Consider the following 21,008-nt stretch of genomic DNA (forward strand, 5'->3'; position numbering starts at 1 on the left):
GATCTCTAAACTACCCCTTGCCTGAGCAGTAGAAGTTATGATGCCAGAGCTGACCCTGGGTGAAGATGTGGGAGGAGACGGCCTTAGGTGTGGGTATTTACAGAAGTGAAAAGCCCCCAGGGGTGACTCTTGTGGGCAGAAACTGGTGTTGAGGGTGGGCGGCATGTGGCTTTCTGGAACATCCTTCTCTGGGGCGCTTCTGACCCAGATGCTGCGTTGCCCTGCCTGCCTCACCCCAACCCCAGAGCTAAGCTTAGGGTTTGTCTGTAGGGCCAGGAGGCTTCACATCCTGCTGAGGACCACCTGCTGAGGGTGAGAACTGGCCTCCCCGAGCTGCCATTCTATCAGGAAGTTTCAGTTAGTGACTCATGCCTCTTCCTTCCTATTCCCATCCACCAGTCACCCTAGGCTCTTGGTTCCTAATTATTGTTATTTAAGCCAAAGAAGATGCCCTGTGACTCTGCCCCTGGCTATCTGGGTCTACAAACCCATCACAGCTCTAAGACCTTGACCTGCAATTCCAGTGAGCTAATAGTAATAATAGCTGCCATTTGCTGAAAGCTGTGTGCCCTTTGATTTGTCCCAGCTTCTGTGCTAGGGCCCTGGAAACAGAGGACATCCACTCCTCACCAAAATTGGTCCTTGGAAGCACGATTATCAGGCCGGCTTTACAGGTGAAGAAGCAGGGACTCTGAGGGGTGAACTGATTTGTGCAAGGTCATAGGGTAAGTTAGAGGTCTGGAGCAGGCCTTGAACTCAGAGCCCTGATCATTCTGGAGAGGGGAGACACTTCAGGAGACCTGTGTGCTGTCAGCCAGACGATGCAATGTGTGGCGTCCAGGCTGGCTGGGTTTCCCCTAGAAATTCTTGGATCCTGTTTCTACCCTTGCACCTTTCATTCCAAGCTTCTCCTTCCTGGGAAGCCACCTGGCGTGTGCTCAGCCTAACTGCATAAGGCTCGGCGTGCAACTCACTCCACTTACTGTGATATTTAGGAGCAAGCAAAGGAAACTTCTCGTGTCTGCATATTTAAGCGCTTTTATTAAGTGGAACAAGCTATTTCTGAACACAAGAGTGGCCAACAGCCTTAGAGGAAATTAAAATGAACCATGACAATGGAAAATTGCACAGGGGCACGGCGGATTCTCCGGAGATAAATACGACAAGCCTTTCAACAGCATTCAGGAAAGACTAGAGATCATGGAGATTATGTTGTGAGAGAAAAAAGCAAACCATCCGAAAATTAGAGCTCAGAGCTTAGACCACCATATGCTGGTCAGGCCCTTGCATGTCCCTCTATTAAATACCCCCCAGTTCTGGTGGACGAGGTGGAGCCCAAAAACAGCAGGCAGACAGAGCTTCACTAGGTTCGGACAGCATTTTCTGAACACCCATTGTGTGCAGGCTACGTAAGTGCAATCAACAGAATTGTGTCCCCCTAGAATTCGTATGCGGTACAAACCCAACCTCCATCGTGATGGTATTTGGAGATGGGGACTCTGAGAGAAAACTAGATTTAGATGAGATCATGAGGGTGGGGCCCCCACAAAGGGATTAGTGGCTTTATAAGAAGAGAGGCTAGAATTTTCTCTCTCTCTCTCTGCCAATGAGCCCCAGCACACAATGGATGAAGCTGAGGTAGCCAGGCAGCACAGCATGGCAGAGAGGAGGCCTCTCTCAACAGTGAAGGGAAGGAAGCCTGGGACCAGGCAGTCTGGGCCCCTGCTGAGGAAGGGGCGTCAGCAGAGGGGGCTTGTCTGGACCGCTCTCCCTGACCCAGGGATCCAGAGCAAGTGGCCACAGGCCCTGCATGCCATCTCTCAGCCGGCTCCATGGTGAGCCAGGTCTAAGCCCCCCAGCATACAGTACTGTGGTTGTCCCACTGCTCTGTGACCCACCACCCTGCTCCTCCTCCAGTGCCACTCCTGAGGACCAGAAACCTGTCTTCCCCAAGAGGGCCACTTCCCTGTGTCTCTTTCCCTCTTGCACCTGGACCTGCAGTGATTTGGATAGAATCTGTCTGCCCAGCAAACTTTCTGAAGAGACAGACTGGTGCTGAATGATGCCATTTCTTTCAAAAAAAAAAAAAAAAAAATCACTCAAGCCACCTCAATTCTGAACTAAGGGATCCGAGCTGGACTGTGGCCAGAGGGCACTCCTCTCCCTCAGGACCCTGCCTGGCTGCACATCGTTCTCATGACAGAGAGCCTGTGGAGGCAGAAAGCAGAGAGACAGAGGACCAGGGAGCTGGGAAGATGTTAACTGAGTCCCTCATTGTGTGCTTCTGGAACATTCCACCGCAGAGCTGGTCAGTCCCGTACCGCGTCAGAAGCCAGGCTCCAGTCCTGAGGCACACGCTCGGGTGGACTTGCTTCGGTGAGTCTTGAAGTCCCGGCAGTAAAGCTATCTTAGCTCCTTCGGCTCTGCCACCCGCCTGAGGAGCTGCCTCACAGGGACATTTGTGCTGCGTTGTTTGTTGCATTGTCCTGCCTGACCTTGGGGTGACCCTGCCACAGTCCCCTCTCTTGTTAAGGCTCTAATGAGGTCGCTAAAGACGTCTCTGTGTCAGGACCGCCTTGCCGAGCTCTCAGTTAACTTCGTGCTCAGAGAGTCGGCTGTGTGAGTCACACGGCACAGGGCTTTAGAACTTAGAACTGTCCCCTCTCCCTGGCAGGCCTTTGTCTGTGGGAAAAAATAAGGAATGCTCCGCCGAGGCCCGAGACTCGAAGGGTAGACTGCAGGGGTTTTAAAAGGAGTGTTAGGTGTTTGCTGAAGAAAGGACCCTGAGGAAGAGTTGCAGACAGCCAGCCAGTACTTATTTTGGGGTTCTTCTGTCTCTGAGGTGAGTCCTGCACTCAAGGAGGGCTTGGTTAATCCTAGAATGGCTTCTACGGAGGGCCTGGCAGGGCCTCAAGGGGCAGAGAGGCCAGTCCGGTCCCCGGCCAAGGTGCACGAAAGAGCCCTCTGCATCCCCTGGGGTAGTCGGGAACCGTCTCCGGAAGTCCCGGGAGCCTGGCTCAAAGTTAGTACTGGATTCTCAGGGCCCAGGCCTCTGAGGGCCAGGCCGGATCAGCACACGGTTCAGTAAGGGACCCACACGTATCCCCACATCAACTGCTGGCTCAGCTGCCCTTCACAGAGGACTTTTCTCAGCAGATCCACTGAGGATTTCAAGTCTGAGAATGACAAAGCCTCCAAAATGGCTAGCATCTGATGTGCATCTGAGTCTGGAGTTGACCCTGGGGAGGATGGGTGTGTCACAGGCTCTGAGGCTGGGAGGTTGAGGGGTGGTCCCCGAGTGTCGCTGCCTGCAGGGCTGGCATTGGGAAATGTCCCATCAAAGGCCAGAGCCAGGCTGCTCCTGCCATGCCTCCCTTCCCGCCCACTTTGGTGTTAAGAATGAAGACAGGTCGCCTTGCTCCAGAGGGAGCTGCGTCGCCACCAATGCCAAGGTGAGCGGGGACACGCGGGGCGGCTCGGCCTCTGAGCGGGCCACGCGGGTTACGGCTGTCGGGGGGACGATGAAAGGCCCATCCCAGCTCTGCGAGCAGGTGCCCCTCGTTCTCCTCCTCGTCCCCGTCTGTCCGTCTGGGCCACTCGCTCCATCACATCACAGGCGTCTGCTGAGGGCCCGGCCTGCCCTGCACCTTTCAGCAGAATGAAAGGGAAACTGATATCACAGGGAACTGAAGCACAGGAAAGGGCCTCTTTCTTTTCAAAGACTTTCATTTGTGATGGGCTTTTTTTTTTTTCTAGGTGATCTTATTTCAAAGCCCCTTTGAAAATTTTGTGGGTTTTGTAATGGATGAAAAGTAACTTGGAAATGGGACTAAGAAGTTTTCAGTTGAAAGTTGTTAGAGGCAAGTTGAAAGCTCTGAGTTATAAGGTTCTGCCAGATTTATCATGTCTTTTGTCCACAAGGCCCATCCGTGGGGTGGGGGCAGGGGGGGGGGGCCGGAGGAAGGGGCTGGGGGCCTAGACAGGGCACGTGAGAGAGCACAGCCCCAACACGAGCGCCAGCCGCGGCTGCTTTACGTCCGCGAGGGCAGCCGTCTGAGCTGCACTTTTAGCAGGAATGTCTCCAAGGTATAGACTTTGATGTGGGGAAGGGAAAAAAGCAAACGTACTCCCAGAATACTATAGGAAGCTGGGTTCTATCAGAAACGAGGGCCACCGTGCAGATGCTTCCTATCTGAAAGATAATTGTGACTGAAGCTAAGGCCCAAACAGACCTGAGAGAGGGGGCCTGGCCTGAGCCCGGGGCATGTCCATGTCAGAGAACTGACCAGAGAAGAAATGATCAGCACAGAAGAGGTTTAGGTAGAAAACCAGGAAAAGCATTGTCACAGAAAGGGAAGGGAAGGGAGTTTCAAGAAGGAGGAAGGCGGAGAAAGGACGGCCGCACTGAAGTGTGGAGGTCGACAGAGGTAAGCAGGAAAGCCAAGGCATCCGGAATCCCACGGAGGGGAGGACCATGAAAGAACACGGATAGATGCTGGACTCGCAGGTGAAGTGGTCAGACATCGAGTTTTCAGTCCCCATGTTGGAGAGCCAAGGCCTGATGACCAGAGGGAGGGAAGAGAGAGCTGGGGACAGAAGGGACGTGACGGTGGACCCTGCAGCACACTTTGGAGAGGAGAGGTGTCTGTACCACCCCTGCTCTGACACTGAAGAACTGGCCCCAGTGGAGAGGGTCAAGACAACACTGGCAGGGGCTGGGGGAACACGTCGGTGGTAGCTTAGGGTCTAGGGAGTCTGAGGCAGCAGGAGACATGAGGGAAGCCCAGCGTGCTGTCAGGGTCAGAGCAGGAGGCTCAGCTGGGCTGGACACAGGGGGGTAAGGGGAGGCCATGGCTGGTACTCAGAGCACAGGGGAAGGGTCTAAGTGTTACCCCAAAAGGGTACTGCGGATGAAGCCTTGATATGGCTAAACCAGTTTGTGGGGCTGTCAGCCACAGCAGGAGGGGGCTGGGGCCGGGTGGTCTGGAACATTCCACCCATCCCAGATCACTTCGGAGGCTCTAAAGGATAGAATAGACATGAGTCACCGTACCGAGTCGGCCTACTCTAGCTATTGCAGAACTTCTCCGGGTCCTATCACTCTCTTCTGTAAAATAAAGGTGAAAACACCTTGTGGAAGGAAATCTTACCGTGCCTGTGCCTGGCATGTAGGAGGCGCTCGATAAACGTGAGCCATGAGGATAGAGGCAGTCCAGGCAGCTCTAGCTCATCTGTGCCTGGCATGTGTTTATGGCTGAGCTGGTTGGGTCCCTGTGGTGACCCGTGAGAGAGAAGGCACAGGAAGTAGTCAGTGGTTGCAGGTGACCCTCGGGGCCGGGCACAAAGCCTGGAATCACGAGGCCACGTTAGAGGCTGGCCACTGGCCTCCAGTCCTATCCCCAGCAACCCAGCACATGGCTGCCCTCACCAAGCTGTCCCCTGGGGTCACTCCTTACCATGGTGTCTTACCCCTCCCCCATCACACCCTCTCCCCACCACCCAGGATCCTGGCAGGAACACTTGCCCCCTCCCCGCCCAGAGACATCATCATATTCTGTAATATGATTGGAATCTGAATATATATTTAAAATGACAAGATTGAAATTAAAATTTAAATAAAGAATTACTTTTCTGTAAGTTGCTCCGAAAGCAGTAATTTAGCAGCAAATTGATAGAGAAAGGTAAGCACTGGTCCTTTAAACCATCATGCAGTTTCCGGCATTCGAGCCAGAAGTGTCTCAATTTAACACATCATTGGTTAGTATTATTAGAAATTTCAGCGGTCTCCGGAGCACATTATGGTGGTGCTCTGAAGGGGAGGCCGAGGGCGCCGGCCGGGGTCCAGGGGGCCAGAGAGGGCAGCCTCATTCATGAGAGCAGGAGGGGCTCCGGAGAGCGTCCCCTAGCCCCAAGTGGGGATTTGACTGTGATTATTCTCGTATGTAGTTCAGTAGCAATCATGAAATGAAGAACTGAGAGACCCATAAATGTCATCTGCTCTTCCCAGAGGCCACAGATTTATAGCTTTAGCATCTGACAAAATGTCCTTCTGACCCCTTGAAACCTAGGCTGGGACCAGGGGTCCATGAAGACAGTGTCACCAAGTAGCCGGCTCCCATGAGGCACATGAGCAGGACCTCAAAATCTGTCCCATTCAGGACCCGCCTGGCAGTTTCCAGCCCCTAAGTTTCCCCACGTTCGGGCACAGAGGCCTGCAAACTTGAATATCAAGACTGTCATCGCTTGCCAGAGTGGGGTCGGTGGAACTCCTACATCACCTGATACGCTTGTCAAACCACCACCTTTAGGGGCCCCCTGTCCCAGACCTACCGAATCAAAAGCTCTGGGGTGGGTCCAGAAACCTGCATTCCTAACCCACACACGCGCTCACGTTGGAGAACCCCTATGTTAGACGTGGTCAACGCTCTACCTGTGTGATCTTGGAACCAGTCCTCTTGCTGACAACCTGCTGGTCCTAGAATGCCAACAGTCTAGCTAGAAACGCAGAAGCTATAGTCTAAAAACCCCAGACGCCAAAATGGCTTCTTCCCAAAACTGGATTTCCAACATCGGAACACCATTCTTCAAGTAAAACTTGCCTTCATAGGGCCTCACCTTTGTGATGCAAGAGCCTCAGGGAGTCAGTCCCCACAGGTGGACGCAACACCATGCAGAGCCTCAGTGCCCTGCGGGGGGATTGATGCCTGAAAAGGAAGTGAGACACCCAGTCCTTGCAGCGAGTGGCCTGCCCTGCCGTGTGCAGTCCTAGAGCCACTGTGATTCCCCATGGCGGCCCAGGGCCTGGTGATCAGAGGTGCATCTTCACTTCTGCTGGGAGCCATGTGGGAACCGACTCCTGCCCTGAGCATCCTCCAGAGTAAGAAGGGAAAGGAGATGACAGCTTCCACGGCTGATGCTGTGCCTGGGACACCAGAGCCTCCATCATCTGTGTGCTCCCAAGTCCGTGGGTCTCTGCCACCAGCCTCTGCGGAGCATGGAGCCGTGCTGGCTTCCTCACGTCGCCCAGCTTCCGGACGGGAACCTCACCCCAGAGTGTCTGAGCAGCAGGGCACACACCTGGAAATCGAGCTGCAAGGGAAGCTGGCAGAGCAAGTCTTCCAGCTCCCACCTCAAGATGGGGGGTGTGTGGCAGAGGTGCAGGGCAGCCAGAGAAGACGCCAGAGGCCCGCTGAGGGGCTCAGGCCAGGTCCGCAGTGCTTCGGCAGAAGAGGGCCCCCAAAATCCAGACCAGTGGTTCTCAGGGAGCCACACCAGAGCTTGTCTTTTCCAAATCAGGAAATTATGGGGAGTCATGAGGCAAAACGAGGCTGTAGGTCAAGCTCAGAGCACAGTCAGCCCCAGGTTGCCCACCCTGTTGTCCTCCCTGTGGCTTGTCGGTTTCACCCAAGGCCCCCTCCCCCCACCACCCAGCCTGGGGTGTGCCTGGGGAGAGGCTACCCCAGCTTTAGCTTCAGCATGTATGCAATTACAGTCCCCACTGTAGTCTTGCTGGGAGCATCCTCTCTGGAACACAGAGGATACATATGCGTATGTACGTCAACAGCAACACACAGATGACTTTTTGGTCTTTTGCTGTTTTGCAATATACACAGTAGACCGTGTATGTTTCCACACACCCCCACCCCCACCGCCCTGCAGTGGCTTTAAACGATGGTTCATAGTATCTCACAAATTTGTGCACAGAAACTCTGAGAGGTCTTGGCCAGACCATCTGCTGCTTCCGTGGTGTTGACTAGAGTCACGTGGTGGTATTCCTCTGACCAGGGGATCCGAGAGACCCAGGAAGAGGCTGAGAATCCCTTAAAAGGCTTGGCCCCCAGCTGGCATAGTGTCATAGCATCTTGGGTGTGTTCCTTGCGGCCACTCTCCCAGCCTATGTCGTCCTCATGGGTCCCTGGTGCAGACCTACCCCATCCTGCTGGTGTAGATGTCTTGAGGGCAGGAGCTAAGCTTGGCTATCACTCTAGGCCAGGAGCACCAGTGGACACTGGTGAGATGAGGGCTGGGGGACTCCGGGCTCCCTTGAGGGGAGGAAGCTCTCTGCTGTGAGGGATGGGGCCAGCTGTGCTCAGTGACGCTCAGCAGAAGGCCGTCCCTGCCAGCCCCATCAGCACCACACAAGTGACAAGAATGTCAAGGCTCGCAGGTTCCAGTCTGCAGGAGATGGACATGGGTGGTGGCATTGTCAGTCCCCCCAGAGGAGGCCACTTGAACCCCGAAGTGGACTCTGGAGCCTGGCTCTGTCAAATGTATCCAGGCTGGAAACATGCTAGTTGCTCTAAGGTCCTTGGTAGCGACTTTGGCCCGAATCCATCTCCCTTAGTGAATCTGCCTGGCTTTTGTGGCGCAGTGCCAGCTCCCTTCCTCCGGGAAGCACTCCCTGACTTCCAGAGTCCATTGATTCACCCTCTTCTGACCTCATTGGGCGCAGAGAGGAAGGGGCTGAGCCCTGGCTTCTACAGGCAATCCCCCAGCCCCACAGAGGGAGGCACCAACCTCAGTACTTGCACCCCACTCAGGCACGTGGGAGGGAGCCAGGGGAGGCAGGCACTAGGCCTCCGAGCAGCCCGTGGCGGCATTCAAGGCAATGGCATTGGGGGGCCCAACACACAAGGCCCCACAGTCTGGAACCTCATCTCCCCAGTAAGGGGAACTCATTGATTCACGTTTCCCAAGTGCACGGAGCCCTTTCACATCTCTGTTCCGTGATGTGGCTCGCTATTCTGGAGCACACTCCGTGCACTCATGTAGCCCTTGCAACAGTACCGGATGCTCCTATTATTGGCCAACACCGTAGCTCAGAGACACGGCCTCTTCATTCACTCCCTGCACCCCACGACAGGCCGAGCGCTGTGCCGGGTGCGTGTTCTTGCGGAGCTGGCTCGCCAGTACAGGGTCAGTGCACCTCACCCCGCAAGGCAGTGTGCAGAGACTGCGACTGTCGTGTGCACAACACGTGGGTCCAAGAACAAGCGGGCATGTGAGGGCCCCGGGCGAGCTCCATCCCATCATCTTTCAAACCTTCCTGACCACCTGGGATGCTGCTCACTTACATGGCACCTTTGTGCAAAGTAGAAAAAGGTACTTCCTCTGGGTGGACAAATGAGCAGAAAGTAGCCCCTCTGGGCGGTCGCAGCCTCGTGGGTGAACCGCCTGGTGAGCCCATGGTGCCCCCCAACCCCCTCTACCAAGCATCTTTGCACTGTGCACTCCTTCCCCTAAACAGAGCAGGGCCCCCGGGGGCGGCTCTGTGGCGATGTGTAACTGGTTCCCCTCCAAGCCGGCAGAGCACAACCCAGAGGCCCTGTGAGTCTTGTCGCAGGGTGGAGGTTCCCAGCCCCCGGACCAGCAGGTGCCTCAGCCCGTGCTGCCGCCTCACAGAGAGCTTCCTCCATAAAGCATCGGGGTCTTTAGTGTTCTTCAGTCGCTGAAAGAAGCAGGATGCTGTCAGCTGCCGTAAAAATGTGACCTTTGAAAATTTACAAGAGCTCGGGGTTTAAAAGCTGCTGCGTTAATGATGCATCCTATTAGCATCTCATTAGAGGGAAGCAGAGAGAAGCCTGCCCAGCCCGGTGATGGGCAGACAGGGCCACTCCGCAGCACCAGGCAGGAGGAGGGCTCTCCTCGTCTGCCTCTCTCTGCCCAGTGTCATCATATCAGGGAGCAGAAGCATGGCCAGGAACACTGGCAAAAGGCCAGATAGATGTCTGGGTGGCTTCGCTGATAACCCAGATTATGCAGTGGGAGGGGGCTCCCTCAGCCCTGCCTTCCTCCCCTGGCCTGGGCTGTTCTCCTGGGGGCAGGGGGAGTTCTGTGGCATTCTTGTGCTGGCAACCCCCTGGCAAGAAGGGGGACTTGGGCGGCCTGTTCAGGGTGGGAGAGACCTGGAAAGCCTTTAGTGGAGTCACAGACCTTTGGGGACTCTGGACCAAGGGAGAAAGTCTTAACAGGAGCTGACTTCAGAACTGGAGCCATGGACCCGCACACGATGCCCCAGAAGCCTCTAGAATTTGGGGACTATGTGTTTACTTTGGGCCTGGAGCCCCTTGCGGGAGGAAGGACTCTGGCCTGGCCAAGCTGACTCACATCCCCGGCTACAACATTGCTCCCTGACCTGGGCGCCCAGGCGCCTGGCAAAGTGCACAAGCGTGTCCAGTTTTTTTCTGGAGGGAGTAGAGAAAGGAATGTTCATTTCATTGTTTTAAAGAAATAAATAGAAATTTCTGAGCTGTGACTTGCTCATAGCTTCAGAAGTTGCTTGGGCCGATTAGAATGAGTGGCCTTATTTATCTTTCTTGAAGGAAAAAGAGAGACCCTGTTTTCCTTCTCACAGCAGAATGGCTTTCTTGTACATAAGAATTTGCTTGTACTATTCATGACAGACACAGCAGGCCTGTTGGGGCTTCACCCAGTTATCTGCCCCCACCCTGCCACTCGGGGCGCCCCCCTGCACCCGGCTTCCTTCTGGAGGCTAACGGGGGCAGTTTGCACAGCTGAGGGCTGCGCTCCCCAGGCAGCAGCCTCCTGAGGGCAGGGCTGAGCCTCAGTCATCATGTCCCCTGGGACCTGGGGCTGGGCCTGGCAGGAAGCAGGGGCTGAGTGTCAGTCATCTCGTCCCCCGGGCCTTGGGCGAGCACCGAGCAGCAGCCCAGTGCTTGTTTACTGAACACACCAACTAACCAGCAAATGCACAAGTGAACGACCTGGCAGGAGTGTCTTAGAGCCAAGGGACTAAGCCCTTGAAAAAGTGTGCGGTTTTTCAAGTCCAGGACCCCACCCCCAATTTTAGGGCAGAAACAGGAACTCCTGAAGTTTTAGAGTTCAGAATCTGGTTACCCACTCTGGAGGAGAAGACCCCCACCCCGTCTCCCAGTGGCAATGTCTGATGTAAGGGCCCCGGACGAGAGCCTCCAAGTTTCCAGAGCCCTTCCCTACCCTGTCAAAGCACCAGGTTGGGGCACGGATTCTGATTCTGCAGGGAAGAAATGGCAAGGGTGGGAGGACCCTGGAAACCACACCTACCTCTGGCCTGTGAAGCCTCCAGGAAGCACATCCCTTGCCCACCTGCCAGGGTGCAGCAGAGAGGGGCTGCAGCGCCCCCTACTGGCAGGTCGGGTCTCTGCACTGTCAGTGAAGGAGGGTGCCCTAGGAGGCTGGAGTGTCACCACTCAAACTTCACCCCCACCCAGGGCCCTGAATAGGACAAGGCACAGGCTCCTTCCCTTTCGGATGCCGCCGGTTACGGAAAGCCACCTCTGCACCTCTGAGCCCCCTAGCACCCAGGGGAACCTGGGAATGCAGAGGAGGCTTGCAGACAGGGCACACTGGAAAGCTGTTTAGAGAAGCCACACTTCTGTTCCATGAGTTCCTGATGGGTGAGTGTGGCTAAATCCCCAGCCTCCGCCACAACACCCTTCCCCCCCTGCACCCCCACCCCACCATCACAGCCAACCCCAACCAAGCTCCCATCTGTCCCACAGACAAAAATGGGGCAGGGGCCTCTGAGAAGGAATCTTGTCCATTGAATTGTTCTTTCCTCAGGAGATTCACTCTTTCCCTTTGTTTCCTGCTCTGTTCACAGAAGCAAAGCTTTTGAAATGCAGGCCAGAGATAAAGTGCAGCCTAATGCAATTAGCTCAGTGCAGCCTACAGGTCCTAATGGGATACGGCTCCTCCCAGCCCCAAGCAGGTGCTGTTTGTCATAGGCATTGTGCATCAAAGACCCAATAAGTGCTGTCAGCCATGGCCATCCCCTCCATCCACCCGTGCCGGCTGTTCCAGCTGCTCAGAGAGGCCCAGTGAGGGCGATGCCCCTCCCCCCCTCCCCCCCCACCGCTGGGACACTGGGTCAGCCTCTGTTAGAAGTCACGAAGACCACGGCCTTCCCCAAAGAGAAGCCCACAGATGCCCCTTGTGGCCTCTTGGAGCTTCTGTGACTGTTCCTGGTGGACAGCTATCTCTGCCCCCCACCCCACCACATCCTTCACCCCAAACCTGGTTGGGCTCTGGCTGCACTCCTGGGAACTGCAGAAATTTCCAGAAACCACCTCTGCTGAGACTCACACCCCCCCACACACACCCCAGTTATCCCAGTCCCAGGCTTTCCAACTTGCTTTTGGATTTCTTCCCCTCCTCCCCCTCCTGCACCCCCTTCCCCTCCTCCACCTCACCCTCCTGCTCCTCCCTCTCCTCCTCCCCTCCTGCTCCTCTTTCCCCTCCTCCTCCTTCTCTTCCTTCTCCCACTCCTCCCCTCCTGCTCCTTCTGCGCGTCCTCCTCCTCCTCCCCCTCCCCCTTCCCCTCCCCCTACTCCCCCTCCCCCTTTCCTCCATCTCCTCCCCCTTTTGCTCTTCCTCTTCCTCCTCCTCCTCCTCTTTCTCTTCCTTCTTCTCCTCCTCCTCCTTCTTCTCCTTCTTCTTGTCCTCCTTCCCCTCCTACCCCTCCTCCCTGTCACCCTCCCCCTCTTCCCCTCTCCCTTCTCCCCTTCCTCCCCTTCTCCTCCCCCTCTCCTCCTCCTTCTTCCCCCCCTCCTCCCCCTCCCTCTTCTCCTTTTTCCTCCAACTTCCCCCCTCCCTCCTCCTCCTGCTCTTGCTCCTCCTCCTCCTCCTTCTTCTTTTCTGGCTTATTACAATGGCCATGGCCCTGGTAGAAAATTTGGCAAATACAGAAAGGTATAGACAAGAGAATAGAAGTTACCTATGTTCCTGTCACCAAGAATAACACCCCTGCTAACATTTTGTTTTTTTCTCTCCTGCACATATTGCTTTACATATGAGCTTATATTTGTGTCACTTTATGTCCTGCTTTTCTCATTTAACATGATAGTGTAAGCATTTTGCCATCTCATTATGCATTTTAGTAAACATGATTTTTAATGACTGTATAATATTCCATCAAGGCAGTAGCTCAGAGACCAATGCAGTGCTAATGTTTGTCTTCAGCCTGGGGTTCATTTTCTCACTAATCTAAATATCTAAATTAGAGAATGAGATCCTGAAACGGAGAGCCTGTCTCCTTCTCACAACAAAGAGGGTCCCAGGGAAGATGCTCCCTGCTCTGAGCTGTCCTCCCATGAGCCTCAGTCCCCACCCCACCCCCCATGCCTCCTCCACGGACTGGCATATTGGGGGGCCCAGTGGCTGATATGGGGCCCGATGGTGGTGCTTCGGAAAGCCGTCCTCTCACATGTCAGAAGGCCAGACACGTGGTGGCACTGAGCCTACACTGAGGACACAGCTGGTATTCAGCACATGCCCATAAATGTTGCAGTTTATTAACAATCCAACGGCCTGGGGGACTTCACATCTCACAGCACAGAACACTTTCCTTTATGATAGTTCAGGTGGACTGGGTGGTCGCAGAGGGTGGCAGCTGGTGGGGGCGGGGGGGCACTGGATTGGGTGTTCCTGGGGGCAGGAGTTTACCCATAGTGCCCGCATCTCCCAGGTGGCCCTGGGTGTGGCCTTGTGGCTCAGGCAGCAGGAGTAGTGCTCAGGGGACGGGCCCCCAGGGCAGCAGCCCACGCCAGGCCATGCTCATCCCCCTGCTCTGCTTCTCCCCAGGCTCCCGGCATCTCCAAAGCGGATAGTCAGTCCCAGGGACTCACGACCAGCATCCGGTGGGGGCAGACGCCCATCAATCAGTCCACGCCCTGGGACACTGATGAGCCGCCCTCCAAACAGATGAGGGAGAGCGACAATCCAGGTGTGTACTTGGCCGGCAGCCAGAGACTCCCACGTGGAGGCTGGGAGCGGGGTTTGGAGGCTTCCTGGATGTTGTAACTCCTCAGCAGGCCCTGGCCCATGGGCCTGCGGCAGCCCACACCTGCATGGGGGCCGGGACGCTGTACAGCCTGGGCAGTAGCTGCGTCTCTACCGCTTTCTCTGCTACTCGAGAAAGCTTTGGGGAGGCTGAGGAAGTAAGACTGACATCCCAGGAGCGACTTTGAATCTGCTTTGTGTTATTTTGAATAGTCATTCCCAAACCTCAGGACTCTGATTCACCCACTTCTCCAGTCACACCTTCCAGGGAGGCTTTGCCTTGCCAACGGTTACATGAGAAGTGGGATGCTCCACCCCCCTGGGGCCGGGGGCTCCCCACCTCCTACGTCCCCCCAAGCCTTCTTTGGTCAGCCCTGACCATGACAAAAGCCTTCCCTGTTGTCTCCCAGTGGTCCCAGACCTCCCCTTAGGATACACAGGACACATCCGTGTTCACACCACAGCCCTACAGATATCTGACACCCACCCATCCCCCCTCCAAGTCTTCTGCGGGATAAACACCCTTGGCCCTTCAGCCACACTCCAGAGCCCGTGGCGGACAGTTCCTTTGCCCTCCAGAGAATGACCTCTCCCTCTGCCTCCATCGGTGCCAGAGCCCCACACAAAGAACCCACACGTGCTATGACCTGCACCCCTTCATTCAGCCCCTCCACTTTGACCACTGCAGTCTTAGATCACCTCTGATTTGCTGCTAGCCACAGACATGCGCTGTCACCAGTCAGACCCCAAGACTGTCGAGGCAGTAACCCTGACCCCTGTCCATCTTCTCTCAGTCTACCTTAGGCAGAGGGGTGTTGGGGACCCAAGGGCAAGTCCCTGTCAGTATCTTCCCCTATGATTCTTGATTCCAGCTTTTATTGCTGACCTGTGCCTAACCCTCCCAGTATGCCACCTGCAGAGTTGGCGGTGATATCTTCCCTATCATCACCCAAATCATTGGTAAAAGTGATGAGCAGGACTCGGTCCACATCACTAGAGACCTCCTTCCGGTCCCCAGCATCCTCTGAGCCAATCACCCGCTCATAAGTCACTCACCACCATGGCCCGGCATCTCGTACCTTCACCAGAGTTATCAGAGAAGTCACGAGCTGTGTTCCGAAGCTCTGGTGGCTCGTTCCAGGCTCCGTGGCTGATCCTGGAGAGAAGTGGCCTTAGGACGGCATGCCTTGTCCTTAAGACAGCAGCCTAGCTCACAGTGATACCATCTCTTCTTCAGGCTTGGGGACAACCCCCCTTAGCAGCCTGTTCTAGAATCTTGCTGGCACTGCTTCACCAACATTTTCCAGCTTCTAGTTTCCTGTCAGAGAGCTCCCAGCTCCCCTTCTAGCCTCTGGAACTAGGGGTCCTGAGTGGTTCCCTGTCCCCCACTCTCTTCCTCAGACTCCCTGCCCCCAGTCTACACTGCCACTCCAGTGGCATCCTGAAAACCAAGGTGGCATTTGGGTGATGGAGACCTAACCCCACACTCATTCGGTCAGAGGTGACCCAGACTGCCCTCCCTTGTCACAGTATTTTCTGGCTTCACTCACAAGCCCACTTGGGTCACCTCAATGTCTGCTCAGCTCAGGGGAACCTGGCCCTGCTCTGCCAGACCTGGGCACAGCTGGTGTCGAATCTTGTATCAAGTCTCAGGACGTGTGTCTGGACCCCCTTGTTCAGTCAAAATATCTTTAAGGGCCAAAATGCATTTCTGTTGTTTCCCCCAGGGTTGGCCACGCAGAGGCTGCTTAGGAGAAAGCCTGGTCCCCCAGCAAAGCAGTGGAAAACAGCCGCTGCCAGCCTTCCCCCACTGCCCGCCTTCCCCCACTGCCCCCACCTCCTGCTCCCCCTTCCTGCACCACAGGGCTCTTGCACAGCTCCAGGCTCTGGTGTTCTCGCCTTGCCCAGGAAACACCTACTATCTTCACAATCTAGCTTTCTCCCCACCTCCTCCAGACAGCTATTCTCCAGAAAGGAAGGAAAAACACCAACATTTATGGAACATTTAACACATACCAGCCACTCTGCTAGTTTTTTTTCCCCCAAATACATTTCCCTCATTCAATTTTTCCCAGGAGACCTCTGAGGTAGGTGTTGCTGGTTCCATTTGACAGATGGGGAGAATGAGGCTCAGAGAAGAAAAGCAACTTGCCCAGGGCTCCTGGCTAATGAATGGCAGAGCCAAGATTTGAACCGAGAATTCTTTGAAGGACTCTGCTTTTTTCTCTCTGTGTTTTTGCCTCTGTGTAGATCGTGCTCCCCCTCTGAGCCTCCACGACCATCTGCTCATGTACCCCCATGCTACCGTAATCACAGATTTTTCATCTGGGGGGTCCTGGATGCAGGTGTCTTGTCCACCTCGGTGACCTTAGCACCCAGCCCAGGGCCTGGGACAGTCGGTGTTTATTGAGTGAATGTGTATCCGGCAGATGACCTCTCTTCTGTCTCCCTTGCAGGCACAGGGCCATGGGTGACCACGGTGGCCGCCGGGAACCAGCCTGCCCTGATCGCACACTCCTATGGAGTGGCCCAGCCTCCTACCTTCAGCCCGGCTGTGAACGTCCAGGCCCCAGTCATTGGGGTGACCCCCTCACTGCCTCCCCACGTGGGGCCCCAGCTCCCGCTGATGCCAGGCCACTACTCGCTCCCACAGCCACCCTCTCAGCCACTGAGTAGCGTGGTGGTCAACATGCCGGCCCAGGCCCTGTACGCCAGCCCACAGCCCCTGGCCATGTCCACACTGCCTGGCGTGGGGCAGGTGGCCCGTCCGGGACCCACTGCCGTGGGCAACGGCCACATGGCAGGGCCCCTGCTGCCTCCACCAGCACCAGCCCAGCCGTCTGCCACCCTCCCCAGCGGTGCCCCTGCCACCAATGGGCCCCCCACGACTGACTCGGCCCATGGGCTGCAGATGCTACGGACAATTGGCGTGGGGAAGTATGAGTTCACCGACCCTGGGCACCCCAAAGGTAAGTCCCGCTGCTCACATGCTCCCGTGTGCCCACACCTGTGCCTCCCTGAGTGGTCACCACGACACAGCACAGACAGGAGTGTGTTCCTGGCATCCTGAGCTCTCCAGCAGCTCCCTCACTGGCCTCACCCAACCCAGAAGCAGTAGTGGGGCCTCCCCTTGCCCAAGACAGCCCGGCCTCAGACAGTGGAGGCAGAGGGGAAAGTGGAGGAGGGAAGGACAAGCTAGGCGAGGACATGTGGGCGGGCAAGGAGAGGGAGGGAGGGGAGAGCCTGCCAGGTCCAGGGTCCTTCTGCCTCTAGCCCAAGCCTTAGGCCATTCTCACCTCTCACCCCAAAGCCAGGCCAAGTGTGGAATGAGCAGGAATCATCTGCTCCTCTTAGGGCTCCATGGAACAGTCTTTTGTGGGGCCTTTTCCATTTTCCACCCATGAGAACAGTCAGGACATGAACTGTGTCCTTCCCTAGAAAGGCGCCCTGTGCTGTGCCATTGGAGGAGAGCAGCTCCCCAGATGTTAGGTGAAAGGAATGTCTCCCCAAGAGACACTCACAGACCATCCTGAGCCACTTGGATTATTTTGTTTCAAGGACTCAAGGGCGGCTCTGCGAGGGTCCGGGAAAGAGCACCTCCTGTTTTCAAGGCAGATCCTTGAGAACGGAGCCTGCAGATGAGCCCCCAGACATAGGGTTACGACAAAGAGCATCGCTCCTGACGTCTGACCGAGGGATCTATCTATCCAGCCAGAATGCGGAAGGGGGCAGGAGGACCGGGGGCCACAGATGTTAGGCTGGTGGGGTGCATCTGCCCCAGACTTGCTCGCTATCCCTTAGAGCTCCAGACAGCCAGGCCCCTCTCTTGCCGAGTGGGAAGGGGAGGCAGCCAGGCCTGGACCCAGTTGCAGGCAAGAGGGCATATGGTGGGCAGTCTCCCTGCTGGGGCACACAGGCCTCTTAGGGGACAGTAGATGGTTCTAGGAAGTGTGGACCTTTGGGCACAACCTCTCATTCTCCTTGCTAACAGCTCCTGGAGGTAGCCTGGCAGGGGTCCCTGCCTCTTCGCGGAGAACGAGTCCCACTAGCCCTTCTTTCCTGCCTGCTCTCATGCATCTCTCTCTTTATCCTTTTGAGCAATTTTCAGACCTCGTCAAGCATCCCAACAACAAAGCCGTGTCTAGATCTCCATTGGGTTTAATTCCCAAACTGATTGCGCCCCAACTGCCTTTGTTTTGGAAATTAGCACTAGTTTTAAATGACAAAATTATAGAAAATTACATCTAAATTCTGGTAAACCCTTGCTTTGTTTAAGATGTTTTAAAAAAAAAAATTGACTAAATTGATTTTTTGTTTGAATTGTTTTGGTTAAGCTCTCTCTCCCTTTAAAAAGAAAAAAAAAAAACTTACTCCCAGTTTGTATGCTTCCAGCTCTGATACATTGAGAACTGGGTATCCTAGCTGCTCCTGCCAAAGCCTAAGGCACTGGGTGGGCTTCCCTCCCCCAACCACGGGGGCATTGCCACCACCCCCAGAGGCCTCCTAGGGCTGATGAAAGGTCTTGGCAATTTGCCAAGTTTCAGACAATGCATCCAAGAAAAGGACTTATTCTAGGCTGAAAGGTAACTGGCCCCGTTGGGTCTGAAGTCCACGGTTTGGGGCTCAGCACAGAACTGGGATCTGCCTCCCCAAAGTTGTCAGGCACAGGTGCATCCATCATCAGGCACCTGAACCCATAAGATCAGGAAGTTACAGGTGGTAGAGACAGGCCCCCGCTGGCCCCTGTGCACACTGGGCCAGCTGGCCATTTGCAGAACCACACCTGTAACATCTTTTTGGGGCCAGAGGGCATGAAGCATCCTCTGTGGCAAGCCCAAGCCCACAGACAGGAAGGAAGAAGAGAGACAGCCCCCGATGGGGTTCGCTCTGCCAGCCCCTCTAGGGGGGATTCAGTGCTAGGTGAGAGCCAGGCGTGGGGTAATCCTAGCAGGTGTCCACAGCCCTGCCTTCCGGTAGACCAGTGAGACCCGCCTCGCCCACCCCGGCTCCAGCCGACAACAACCGGTGACCCATCTGTCACGCTGATTTCCATAGTTCACCAGTGAGATGGTGGTTTCCCCAGAAATTACATTCAACTCACTTCTCTATTTACGGCCCTCATCAGCTGACTTATCCCCTTATATCTGTGGCGAAGAAAGACAATGAAGCATGAACATACAAATGTCTCCAAACTCAAGCCTGGGTGGGTTGTTGTGTTTTTTTTGTTGTTTTTTTTTAAGTAATTTCTCTTTTCATTTCTAATCTTAAAAGCCTTTATTGCTAAAGCTATAATTTGTCTGTCAGATCTAATGTCAAACAACTGCATATTTTTTAAAATAAGAAACCAGAATTTTGAAACCAAATCTTTGAAACTTGGCCATGTGAGAATCATATTCCTGACAAGACCATGTGGGTTTGGATTTGGGTCACTTTTAATTTTGCCCCTAGGGATTTTACATCTCCAAAACTCAATTGATTTCACACTCCTAAATGACAGACAGCTGGCTCCAAGTGGGAACCAGGAGGCACTGCATGATGACATCAACACTAGTCAGAGCTCCACTTAAGAAAAAAAAAAAAAAAAAGAACTTTCCTTTTCTCCTGTTCTCTGTTTGAAAGCTTGCCCAGCATTATAATAAGATTCACCATGGAGCTCCTTGAGATCTAGCTCATTAAAGTCCCACGATTTTTCCTCTATTGTTTGACATGACAACCTGGCCTCTCACGGGGTTGGGTAATTATGGAGAGATCCCCTCCATGAGGAACAGGTCTCGCCAGCCAGAGGGATGGGCCACCGGTATTTTTAGACTTCATTAGTGCCCTGATTTAAAATTTCACATTTTGTTTCTTATAATTATCTTCCAATCGACTGAGCTGAAATTTCTGTTGGGGCTATGTTAGTCTGCCTTCCCAAAAAGGGCGTTGGGACTTTAATTTAAAACTTAACCAATTGAAAAATAAAGGTGGTGCAGAAATGCTTTTTGATTTGCAATAGGTCAAGCGATTGTCTCTCATCTGTGACTAGAGAAGCCAGCTTGCATGCAGTTCACGTTAATGAGTGTTATTTAAATGCATTGAGCACATATAGATTTTCTTAGGAAACTTATAAGATAAATCTTTCTTTCTCTAAGAACAATTTGTGGGTGGGAACAATCCATAGGATTTCATTCTTTAAAAAAAAAAAGATTATGTATTGAAAACTAATTAAAATAGATTTCATGTGTGCAAAGTGATAAGGGAGGAAAAAAGAATTAGTTCCATTTGAATTCTGTTATAAAATACCTGAGGCCTTGTCTTGTTGGATTGGAAACCATGAACCAATCCAAAGGCAGAGCTGGTGGCCGACGCCAGGCCTTGTGAGATGAGCGAAGTCTGATGTCACTGCACGTGAGCCCAGCTGTGTCAGAGCACAGGTGCAATCTATTGGTGTCATTTTTTTCCATCCCCTATCTTTTTCCACAAAGGGTTCTTGGTGGCTAACAGGGTAGCCAGAGACCTTTTAAAGCCCCAGACTAGCGGTGAGCTGAGCTGCAGAAAGGTGATCATATTTCTTACCTGCATGTCCAAGGAGAGAGAAGCAAGGTTGCACCTGTTCTTACCTGCTTCTGAACCAAAAAACAAAATCCAGGTTGACCTGAAATGGTGAGGCTTGTCTCGTCTGACCTTCGATTTTGTAGGCCTAGGGTGAGGGGCCACGAGGGTTCCCAAGGCCAGGCAGCTATGTTGTGGGGTGTGCACAGCCCCTTCCTGTGGTTTCACACCTCTTCCCTTCTCATCCTTGCCCCTGAGCCCCCACTCTGTGGAGCTCTGTCTCTATGCTGCCCTCTGCTTGGACAGCAGCCACCCTGTCTCCATGAGTAGCAAAGACAGGATCTGGTAAAGATACTTTGAGGCATAGTGTACAACTGTGTGATGGGGACAAGTCTCCTAACCTCTCTGAGCCTCCTTTTCCTCATCTTTAAAATCGGATGGGAGTACCATCTTCACCAGATATAGAGGAAGACTGAATGAGATCGTGGACATGAACATATATCGTACTTTGCCCTCTTCACTCTGAAAACCATTGAGCCCGGGTCTAGAGAGAAGCTAGTGAAGGGCTGGGAATCAGAGCCCCCTCCCCAGTGCAGAGGAGATGGGAGAAACCCAAGCTTGTTCATACGGTTGGCAGCCCCTGGTGAAGCAGCTCCGTGGGACCACAGTGTCCCCATTCCTGAAAGGGAGTGGAAGCG

The 21,008-nt window shown here is 54.3% G+C and overlaps 1 protein-coding gene across 4 annotated transcripts in view; it reads left to right on the forward strand.

Annotated features, from left to right (window-relative positions):
- Window positions 1-21,008, forward strand: part of KLHL29 (kelch like family member 29) — a 315,742-nt gene that overhangs the window by 239,502 nt on the left and 55,232 nt on the right. For all 4 annotated transcript variants that reach the window (XM_040496160.1, XM_040496159.1, XM_040496161.1 and 1 more), the window contains exons 4-5: window positions 13,582-13,723; window positions 16,236-16,748. In XM_040496160.1, the coding sequence (XP_040352094.1) occupies window positions 13,582-13,723; window positions 16,236-16,748 (655 nt within the window). The remainder of the gene's footprint in view (window positions 1-13,581; window positions 13,724-16,235; window positions 16,749-21,008) is intronic.

This window comes from Herpailurus yagouaroundi, unplaced genomic scaffold (assembly GCF_014898765.1).
Source record: "Herpailurus yagouaroundi ecotype Mexico unplaced genomic scaffold, PumYag 188, whole genome shotgun sequence".
Classification (NCBI taxonomy): domain Eukaryota; kingdom Metazoa; phylum Chordata; class Mammalia; order Carnivora; family Felidae; genus Herpailurus; species Herpailurus yagouaroundi.